Genomic DNA, 12,111 nt, shown 5'->3' on the forward strand with positions numbered 1-12,111 from the left:
AATTAGTTCATTTTACTAAGGCTGTGTTTATCAACTTTTACCAGTTAGAAAATTGTTTCTAAGCCCACTCACTATTAAAGCACCATTTCCAATTGAGATAATTCCACTTTATCATGTTAAAATTTTTGTAGGTTTACTATAACTGTTGCCATTTAGAGTCCAATTTTACAATGTTGAAATGTAAATGTAACCCAACAGCCTTCTGGCTCTAAAAAGCCAAAGTGATCATGCCCTGGATTTCCCTTGTTCATATCTTGACATTTGAACCCACAATTCCTGATTCAAAAACATAAAAACGTGACATTCTTGGACCGTGACAAATGCCTTAAACAGAACATGCCTTGTTAAATATACGCATTTCATCCAATAAATCAATTCATGAATCATGTCCTCTTAAATAAAGATGTTAAAAGAAAGTGCTACTCATGCAGATACAGGTTTATTTGTATTCCTTCAAGCACAAAAAAGGTATATTATGAGGAAGTTTACAAATAGATAATTTGAGTTTTTGTCAAATTGTCTCAATTTCCGTTTCGCCGCAGTATCCAAATTTGAAGTTATGTGATGTTTTGCACAATACAGAATACCATTGTGTACATCCCACTATGAGGAATGTTGGGCACCAACGCATCAGCAGGAAGCTCAGTACAAAGTCAAGGTATGAATGAAAAATGTACATCAAACTATATAAATATATACTGCCATACACAGCAAGAAACACTTACATGTTACAATCTAGATCAATTTTAAACTTCCAAGGAGATCATTTCAGAATATCCTTGAGGATATGGTATTGGGTCAACACTTTTTGGGAACTTGTAAAACAGCTGCTTGGTTACAATTGGAATATATGAAAGCAAGAATGGTATAATAATACAATTATCAAATTGGATTTACGGGATAAATACCAAGTGTAAAATTTACAAATTAAATTTAGCTAGCCCACTTTTAATGAGACAAGTTTGTACATTCTGAGCTACATGTATGGCAGATGCATTTATTGTGCCAATTTCAATATTCTATGGGAAATATAGCAAACTTTTCCTTTTTCAAAATTAATTTTTGGCAAGGTACTTATTTTTATAACACGATTGAGGTAAGAAACTTCAATCCAGACATATACTAGCATGTAGCTACTTTCAGCTATACAAATCAATATGAATAGGCCTTCTAGATACCATCCATTTAATTGTAGAATAATGTTTGTGATGGACCTGCCACGGGTTCAGAATAGAACCATGGACCTGGGAAATATATGTCAACATTTACTATCTTGAATTTAATAAAGTCATGAATATGAACGCATCAGCAATATTAGCAGAGCTCCATAGTTCCACATTTAAAAAAAGCTTTGCTTCTTTTGTATACATGTAAATACCAAAAAGGTGACTAATTTATGAACTAGATAAGGAACATTGACTTTGGAAACCCTAGAGACCAGTATAAATAGATACTCGTTATGCCTAATTAAGTTACAATGGACAGTGATTAAATCAATTTGCTTCAGGAATTCACAGCTAGTGTACAATCTGAGGAAGACAGAGTGAGTATAATGATGTACTTTATTTATAGCTCAGAAGTGACACATTTTGATGTAAACCAAAGTTAAGTTGTTTAGAAGGTAATTTTCCTCTGGGATGGATGCCACCCAAATGACAAGCCATGATGGAAAGACATCACTTTCTGGTTCCACTAATGATATAACAGCCCCCCCCCCACATTTTCCTCTACACTGTCTACATGGGTCATGTAAAATATACATTAAACCTTTTTCTGACCCTCTCCCTTTAATTGAAAAAAAATCAATCTTAATGTTGCCCATGTGCACTCTCGAATATATGTAGAATCATGTCCAAGCTAATGCATGTAATTATGTCCATTTACAGGCATAATGTATTAGTGCTTGATAACAGCAGTATACAAATGAGGAGACCAGGGTTCCCCACCCCCTCCTGCTTTTCTTATTTCATCATCATGTTTTGATACACAAAAATAATGCAAAAGGGGCAAGGAGCAGGGGGCTGCCAGATTTCTCTCCCCCCCTGCCACCCAGTAACATCTTCCAAGGAATCTACATAATTTTCTAACCTGCAGACCCCCCCCCCTCACCCAAATAAGGCCTGCCCTACTCTGTCATCATTGTTTTAATCTCCTGCTGGTCATTTATGAAACCCCTGGGCAGATGGTCAAACATCAATATTTATGTTAGAGTAGAGGGTAAGAACTCCCTGTCGGGTGGAGTATGGCAGACACAGAATTAGCCGCAAATCAATATCTGGGTTGTATAGGTCCATGGTTGGAGAGAGATATACCAACACTACATGTAGGCCTAATATAGAAATATCAGCTAACAATAGAAGTTGAACTGTAATTACTGATTATTTCACAGTTGCTTAATTTACATAAACTGAGTGTCCTAAAAACAGCAAAACATTTAATTTCCTGAGCCATCCATAACGTTATTTGCATTCTTACTTTGCCTCTATTTTATAAACTCTTTAATCTATAAACAAAGCTTTGCTAGTCAGCAAACTACAATAACGTGGATAAACCATAAAAATGATTGATGCTTTCCAATTCCAAATGCACTTCCTTCACTTGAAGTCAGGAAATGAATTATTGAAGTTTGAACATTCTGATTTACAGCAACTGTAGCTGTATGACACGAAACATGGCTGTGTTTATACTTCCAATGAGCGTTTTAAATGCACATGGTAAATAAAGTTCAAGTTAGTGGAGTATAACTTCCTTTGAACTTTTCATTTAAGGGCATGAGTGCCATTAAAAAGGCAAGGAGTTGAAAGAGCCTACACTGTGTAATTCACTGTGGGTGATGCTAAGCGTCAAGTGAAAAGGGACAAATGTGAATAAAATTTAACCAGTTTATATCTAACAAGTAAATCAGCATATTTTTTTTGTTTGTTCTGAATGCTTTAAAAATGCAATCTTTGATTAGTACTATTGACCAAAATGACAATGAGTACAAGTCTGTTTTTGTTATTGAAATGCTAAATCTGGTAAAGAGTTGAACATGAACGCATCCCAAGGTTACTCAAGTCAGATGGCATAGTATAACCCTAGAAATCTGCAATGATTTGACCCCCATGCACCCAGGACATACCAAAGATGATACTCTAACCCTGGAATATCAAATCTCTCAGTTCTGATTCTCCTTTCAACTTCAAGATATGATTATACTGATAATTGTGATTTCTAGGCTCAGTAGGCAGTGCTGCACCAGCCCGAGTTTGCTCAAGCTCGAGATTTTAGCCCGATCAGCCCTCTTCGCGATTAATCTCGAGATTCAAGAAACCCCATCTCCACCAGCGCAAGAAGAGCAATTCGTGCTCGAGCGATGCATTACGGTCTGACGCTGTGAATAAATAATCCCGCGTCGAATCTCAAGTGCGTCTGCACCTGTGAATTAGCAGGATAGTTCGTAAATAGCGCACTTTGCAAATAATACTAAGTTGACGTAGGATTGAAATTTCGAGATTAATCCAGCAAACTATCGCGATGATTGCATCTCCATTACAAATAATCTTGAGATTGTTCAGATCGGGATAATTTGCCGGATCAGAAATAGCGCGATTAATTGAAAACTCGGGCTGGTGCAGACGGCCCTAGTTTGAGGGGATGGGATGGTACGATATGCATGCTTGGTGAAAATGGTAACTTGACTTTCAAATGGGTTGGCAGTACAGTCTGAATGAAGATTAGGTCAAAGCATATTGCCCTAGTACAGGGTACAAGTCATGTTGACCCTATGAGGCTGTTCTCACTACGTTCCTATAACTGGTTTACTGGAAACTAGTTTAACGCGTAGTGAGAACGGTCAAAGCGGTCTTGGAAGCGATCTTCCAAACCAGTTTGGAAAACCACCTCGCGATGTAGTTTTCAAGATCGCTTTGCCTCGTTAAAGTGGTTTTAGCGTAAGTGAGGATACAACCGTTCTTCGGGAAGCGATCTTCACACATTTTGAGCGCGCTACTCCACACGACAGGTGTAGAATACCTATGCTGCGGTTTCGAATTTCGCGCGAAACGTGTCACCCCACTGAGAGCGTTTCCATAGCAACAAGAGCGCTTTACGTGAAGTGATTTTGAGAACCACTTTCGTGTGATCAAGTGGGAACGCTAGCTAAGCGATCTTCCAAAGTGGTTTCCTGAATCGGTTTCCAGTAAACTAGTTTTAGAAAGCGTAATGAGAACGGCCTCTATGACTCCTATCTAGATTAGGCCACATGCCATTATTGATACTTCAATTACTTTAGGCTTAAATGGTTCTTTAGTAATCATAAGAAGAAAACAGGATAGACAGACAAATAACCTCAGTAATGTACTGGAAAAAAAAAGTAGGCCTAGTGTATGTGGGCTGATATCAAAACTTTTATGCTTTCCAAATTTTACCCTCTGACAATTTTCAGTAATATGATTTACCGACAGCTGATAACTTGATATCTAAAGTGCATAGTTCTGCTATGTAAGAGGCAAAATATTTAACGAAAATTTCGTCTCCAGGGGTTCTTATGAAATGAGTTATTTCCTTCCTCTTGAGTAATATTCAATATAAAACTTCACTTATGACCACAAAATATAATCACAAACCCTCCACCAGGAGCATCACCATACTTCTAGTTCTCAATTGAATGAGAAAATCAACCCTGACATCGAGTGGTTTACAAGCAGAAAAATGAAACAATCAAAAATCCACAAATAAATAACAGTTTTGATTTTTAAAGTAATTTTGAATTATCACATAACAGCAGCACTCTATATGTCATAATTCTATAAATTTTAATTTCATCAGAAAGTGCATCCCTCGATCGGCCCTCTTCGCGATTAATCTCGAGATTCAAGAAACCCCGTCTCCACCATCGCAAGAAGAGCGATTCCTGCTTGAGCGAAGCATCGATGCATTATGGTCTGACGCCGTGAATAAATAATCCCGAGTGCATCTGCACCTACGAATTAGCGCCATATTTCGTAAAATAGCGCGCTATTTTGCAAATAATCCCAAGTTGACTTGGGATTGCAATCTCGAGATTAATCCTACGAACTAGCGCGATAATTGCGTCTCCATTGCAAATAATCTCGAGATTGTTCAGATCGGGATAATTTGCCGGATCAGAAATAGCGCGCTAATTTGAAAACTCGGGATGGTGCAGACGGCCCTAGTGATAGAAACCATGAAAATAACCTGCTCTTCTATTCCACACATCTGGCAGACACATTTCATCTATTTGGTTTGGTAAGATAAGAAAAGATACTTTCATACATCACTCTACTGAAAGACCTATGATGGAAGTGCTTTGAGCCAAGTTTTGCTTCTGTTGCTACCTGAAGTGCCATATTTCCCCCCATGTTCCAGCTAACTTCCAACAGGATATCAACTCTTTCAAGCCCCCTTCTTTATCTATCATCACGTCTCTGTCACAACCATCATCAACTATGTCAAGTTATTTTCAGAAAAATGAGAAGTATGATACATGTACATGTATATCTGTGAGGGAGGCAAACTTAGTGCCCCCTTAATATCCACACCCTCCCCCTCCTCCATACAGCTAAAAGTACACTTTTCAGATAGCAGTTATCATTTTTTTTTTAATTGATTTGATTTGAAAAGTTTCTGGAATACTTCTTATGGCAGCCAGGTGCCAAATTGTGAACACTACAAGAAGCACTAAAGAATTTAAAATCAGATTAACATTTAAATGTGGAGATAAAAAAAAATTGTCATTTAAAAAAAAAACAGATCAACTTTAGAAATCCCCTGGAAAGAAAACAACATGGGATTAAAATTTGTTGACGAATTCTAGTCTTAGATATTTATCATCTGTCTTGTGTCATGTCTTGTTTTGTCTGTTACTCTGTTATATGATATATTATATCAGTTCATGACAATGTTGTATTTTGCTGTATTAATAAAAGCAATAATGCAAAAATGTGTCAAGTCAATGTCCCACTTTTCTGTACAGTCACCTCTAATGTACACATTTACAGAACTACAATATCACCTGCATGAGGTCATCTAAAGGGGGTGGATAATAAGCATCTGGGGAATAGGGCGTCTGAGGAAAGAGAAGTTCAGCTCAGAATGAACCAAAATACCTTGTATGATCATGATACGATCACAGTCAAAACAAATATCACTACCTGTAGTATTTTCAAAAGGTTATTTCCCTTTCAATTGGAGCTGAAATAACAATCCACAAATCTATTGGATACTACATGATAGTATCTACCAACAGAGACACTACAAAAGCTTCACTCTATCTTGTCTTTCGATCAGAGGGTCATGGGTTTGAATCCCAGCCATGGCATGTTTTCCTTCTGCAAGAAATTTATCCACATTGTGCTGCACTCAACCCAGGGGAAGAGAATGGGTACCCAGCAGGATCCCTGAATGCACTGAACACAGGAGGTAGCAGCTCGAGCCAAAGCCAAGGAAATAATAATACTATGCATCAGAACAGATTACAGCGAGATAGATCTTTCTATTATCTTCATTTAATTAAGGATTATAGTGTCTTAATGAACATATTTACACATATATATATATATATATAATTACTATATTTATAAAATCTACACTTCAGTCCTTTTCTTTGGCTATCTATCATTTATAAGACAAAAATAGAGTACCGTATGTGAATCAAAAGTTATTTTCAGAGAGGTCTATACCCGAGCCTCACAAAATTGAGAGGTGAAATGAGTACCAGGGGACTGGTTTTTACCTCGAAATTCATTTAGAATGGAAGAGAGCGGAAAGCATACATCATTATAAGGGAATAAGCTTGTCTGCAGATACAATCTGCACATGAATAAATAAATGACATTTAAGAATGAAGATAATATCTAAGACAGACACAATTACTGCAAAGGCTTGCCAAATGTAACAAGTTATCAACTCCTCTGCAGAAACTCGACTGCAAGAATTGTGTTTGTGGCCCATTAAAAAAAAAAACGTTATGGAATATAGCTCTTTTCTACTTATAACAGCTGAAATATTCAGGCATTGACATTCCACGATAACCACTTAACAAATTGAAAGTATCAAATTTTTCAAAAGGGAAAGAAAAGCTATTCACAAGGAATCTCTGTTTTTTTCGATTTCAAACATCTGTGACAATTCGGCATCTTAACAACAAACTGTGCCATGCCTTTTTATCAGGAACCCAACATTCCCCATTGTTTTCTCTTTGCTCAAATGAGAAGATTAGCAAGGGAAGGTTAATGAGCTGAATTCCCCGCAAAGATGCTGCTCATCAATCTTATCTCAGGTGCCACAATAGAAGTTTACAAGATGACTGTCATATTAGGTTGTAATATGTATTCGTATATCTGTACATGGATATAAGCTGCTTTTTTCGTATACATTGCGTTGTCATGTTTTATTTTTTTGTTGTTGTTGATTATTATCATTATTGTTAAAATCACTGATATATTTTTGTTTATGTTTTTTTATTATATTGATTCAATAAAACACATTTAAAAAAAAAAAAAAAAAAGGTCTCACAACTTGCATAATAATGGACTGGGCTTAGTTTTTTTATTTTGAAAAATAACAGATCCCATAAAAGAAATGAATAGGCCTAAATCAATCTTTGAATGATAAAAACTTCTAGAATTACCACAATACTAAACCGTTAATCATCAACAAGTGGTCTTTCCACACAGAATTCAACAAACCTGAGATGCTCAGTACAAGTTACAATAGAGCGACCCAATTATTTTCTAGCAGGATTCGTTCATAGTTGTAGCCCCTCTTATGGTGCTACATAATTGGAGACATAAGTTAAAAGAGATTAGTCTCTATTAATTTTGTATTGTAGTATTTGTACCCATATGTATATAACATACAGAGAGTGAGGAGAGAGTGAGATGATTTGGATGACCTTTTGTACATACTGGGAGAGAGAGAGCGAAAGAGAGAGCCAATGGTCAGTTCTGGCTAGCGTGAGTAAGGGTCAGGTGGTCCTTATTCTCAGAAAATAATGACGTGAATGACATGAATGACGTAGTAGTATTTTGGGGAAAAGTTGATGGACTCTTCCATCTTTGCTACCCTAAAGGGGTAAGCAATAATTGTTTACTGGTTTTTGTTTGTGAAAAGAGATGACCAAGGATCAAAAAGTATTACTTGTTATAAATATACACACCCCTTCCCAAAAATAATGGTATTGTCAAAAATACCTATATATAGAGCTTCTGGAGGCATCCTCTTCACAACTTTTGAGATGGAGAGAGAGCATCTTCCTCCAGACATCACTTTTCAATAATTTCCGTATTTTCCTGATTCTCAGGTAAGATCCAAAGTCATCCTTCCATATTTCAGTTTATAAGATTATTTGATAACTGATCTTATAGATTTAATTTTGAATGTTAAGTTACTTTTCCAAAATTGTCTTTTACACATTTGGCTTATTATCAATCTTCGATTGAATAATATTTAAAATTTAGTTTTACATAACTGATGATAGATATTATTCTATAATCTACTTCTTGTTGAATGTTTGAATTTCTTATCATTGTTACTAACCATATATGATTATTGTTCATGGTGAAGCACTTTAGCACTTGTTATTTATGATTGTCTAGCAGCGCGAGCATGGTGCGAGTTTTATAGTTGAGCCTTTTGAACTTTGCGAATTACAAATTCTAAGCAAGTCGCGAATCCAAAACAACGGAACGGTATTATTCTGGTCAAGCGGATAGGCTGAGTTCCCTATCTTGCCGCGTTAATACTGTGCGGACTCTAATGTATCTGATTAAAGACTTTCCTGAATAACATTGTGCTAAACCATTCTATTTCATTAATGATTTGATGTATTATTGTAAAATGATTTACTAATCCTAGTTGATATAAGAATATTTGAGATGAAGTTTCATAATTGATATTTAATATAAGAAATAACTAATCATGCTTTGATTAAAATGAATACACAACTTTTGAGATGGAGAGAGAGCATCTTCCTCCAGACATCACTTTTCAATAATTTCCGTATTTTCCTGATTCTCAGGTCACTGGTCTTCTGACCATGAATGGCATCCACATTTTACTTCTTCCTGCACTGAGACCCTCAATGTTATGTTAGTTTCAATGTCATTATGTTAGTCTTGATAACAGTAGTTGTTCAACAACTATTTGAAAGTTATGTCCAGTTAAGTAAATTATAAGTATCATTTGAACTATATGTTCATACCCGTTCGGATAATTATGTAACCAAGAGTTACACCATATTTTTATAACTGTAAATATCATGTATATAATGTTCATTTGTTAGATTAGAATTAAAGGAACATATATCCTTTATATTATGTCTATGTTAGTTTATTTTATCGAGTTTTATTAATTTACATTAGTTAATAACATAGTGTGAATGTTGTTGATTGATGGTGTTTGATTATGTGATGTGATTATTACAAAGTAAAATAATTACAACCATATAGTTTTATCTAAGTTCTACCTCCGTAGACGGACAGGGTGGGGATTCTATGTATAAAAATCCTTCCGCTGCACTGTTGTTATTGTAAAGTAAAAGATCCTCCCCCACCCAAAACGGTCCCGTGCTACAATTGGTAGCAGAGCGAGGTTTATATTTTGTTAGTAGACTATAATATTGCTATGTCTTTGCAATTGTTAGGTTTATAAATTGTATGACCAAAGTGATAGTATAATCCTTTTGATTATCTTTTAAATAAATGGTATTAAGGGGGAGAAGGTGTAAGTATAGGTATTGAGTGAAGATACCTTTAGGAACTCGTATATGACAGTAGTTCATTTTGTTCCATTTGTGTGTGTTATTGAAAATCCTATCTCTACACCATTTAGCTCTAGTGTTTGAGTAAGAAGATACTTCGTAGGAGTGCATAACAGGTTACTTGGAAAATCTTTTTCTTGCATTATACTTTTGCTGCATTTGCGCGCTCACTTTTGGTTCATTCAATATAGTGGATAATTAGGGTCTAGGTATAAGACTATTCCCGATCAGGTTCTTGTTCCATCAATCTGTCATCTACTCAGTTTGATAGTACATTTGTTTTCACTCAAACTCTTTGGTAGTTGCCTTTTCTGTTGCTAGTTTTCTTTTTTCTTTCTTTCTCTCTTTGTATTATATTTTGATACTGTTTGCCTTACAGGAGCACAGTATTTTGGTGTTGAATATTTTGTCATTTTTATTTTGATATTGTTTGAGATTTGTATTTGATAGATAATTTCAGGCAATTATCTTAGGACTCTGTTCATGTTCGTAATTTTCGTATTTTGTTAGTTATATTTCCAATATTGTTTGGTTTGTTAATCATGGCTGAAGCTAATGATTTGGTTGGTACCCCCACCCCTTTTGAGGTCAAGGAGGATTCGCCTCCTCCCTCTCCCTCAGATACACTGAGTGATTTCCTTGCAGGGGCAGGGATAAGTTTTGATGAGTTGAAGCAGTTAGTTAGAGGGAGTTCTAATACCCCCCAAGGAGGTATCTCTACCCCAGAGTCATCTCAGATCCGCTTGCCGAGGCTTGGCCTCTTCTCTGGAAAGGAACCAGTTAAGCAAGGTGAAGTGGACTGGGAGACATTTCACGATGTCGCAAGGGAAATAGCCACTATGGCTGGCCTGAGCGAACAATCAAAACGTCGTGAAATAGTGACTCGCCTCCTATTACCTGCTAAAGACTTTGCTAAGCAAGTCGCGGCAGGCACCACCTCACTCGATCTACTGGCCTATTTGGACAGCATCTATGGTGCTGTTCAAAACAATAACCTGTTGCTTCAGGAGTTCATGGGATTGGTCCAAGGTAAGGACGAAAGACCATCGGATTTCCTGAAGCGACTCCAATTGAAGGTTAGTAGATTGGTTGAGGTGGGGGAGTTCTCCCATCAAGCAGCAACCCAAAAGTTGCTGGACAAATTCAAGCTCGGATGTCACGACGAATATATATTAACAGTAACGAATTTGCATAACCAGATCATTGCACCCCCATTTCCTAAATTAATTAGTATTATAAGAGAGGCAGAGGCAACCAGAAATGCCAAGATGGCCCAATACAAACCCAACCCCAAAATAGTCCGTAGCTATGTGCAATTTGAGAACATGAGCTTATATCACACTGAGGAACAAAAAGAGACCCGACCAAAACACAACAAACCCCAGATAGGCCCAAATAAAGGAGCATCTCCTTCCAGTAAATCCAAATATCATCCCTCAACATCTCGTCCCAAATCTTCCCCTCGATGCCCAGTTAGGGTAATCGTGTGCTTCAAGTGTGGTGAGTTTGACCACTATCAAGATGAGTGCGAAAACCCACCAAACGAAGAGCTCAAGAATAGGAACATGGCCAAAAGAGAGGAAATTATTAAGGCATGGGAGGCAATTAACGAGCCAAAAACTGTTAGGAGTCCCCCAAACGAGTAAAGACCCCTGTCAGTGGGTGGACGGGTGGTCGAAACAAAGAGAGGAAAAAGCGCCCTCATTGTTTGACACAAAGTTCAGATAACAATAGTAATTGTAATATTGATATCCCTGAAGGTTTAGTAGGTGAGCCCTGTGAGACTGCATGTGTAGTTGACGACATTCCCACCACCTGTCTCATAGATAGTGGGAGCGTAGTCACTACCATGCAGAAACACTTCTATGACGAACACTTAAGAGATAAGTATCCCCTTGAGAAAATAGTAGACAGAATATTTAGAATAGAAGGTGCTAATGGAAGCCCTGTAATGTACGAAGGATACATTTCCGTTCCCATTACCCTCCCAAAAGAAATTGTAGGAATCGATAGCCCTGTTAATGTGTTAGTGGTTATTGTTACTTGTCCAGTATCTTGCCCTTCCCCAATCATTGTTGGCACCAATGTGTTTCGAGGCCTTGCAAAAGCCTGCAGAGCACAGTTGGGTGCTGGGTTTCTGTCTAGATTAGACATTCCAACGACTGTTCTGGCATGTTACCAGAAGGCGATCAAAGAGGGAAAGATGGGTGACCCCATCACTGGTAAAGTTGGACACGTGAATAGTACGTTACGTAAGCCTATCACAATTCAACCCTCTGAGGTGGTAGAGGTAGCTGGAGTCCTCTGCCATACTCTGCCAGCTGGTAAGTATGAAGTGCTGGTTCAGG

The 12,111-nt window shown here is 37.1% G+C and overlaps 1 protein-coding gene across 1 annotated transcript; it reads left to right on the plus strand.

The window, feature by feature from the left end:
• The first annotated feature begins 10,305 nt into the window (after positions 1 to 10,305).
• On the plus strand, positions 10,306 to 11,409 carry LOC129269933 (uncharacterized). The gene has a single exon (XM_054907375.2). The coding sequence runs from the start codon at positions 10,306 to 10,308 to the stop codon at positions 11,407 to 11,409; it is 1,104 nt and encodes a 367-aa protein (XP_054763350.2).
• Positions 11,410 to 12,111: the final 702 nt, after the last annotated feature.

This window comes from Lytechinus pictus, chromosome 12 (genome assembly GCF_037042905.1).
Source record: "Lytechinus pictus isolate F3 Inbred chromosome 12, Lp3.0, whole genome shotgun sequence".
Classification (NCBI taxonomy): Eukaryota; Metazoa; Echinodermata; class Echinoidea; order Temnopleuroida; family Toxopneustidae; genus Lytechinus; species Lytechinus pictus.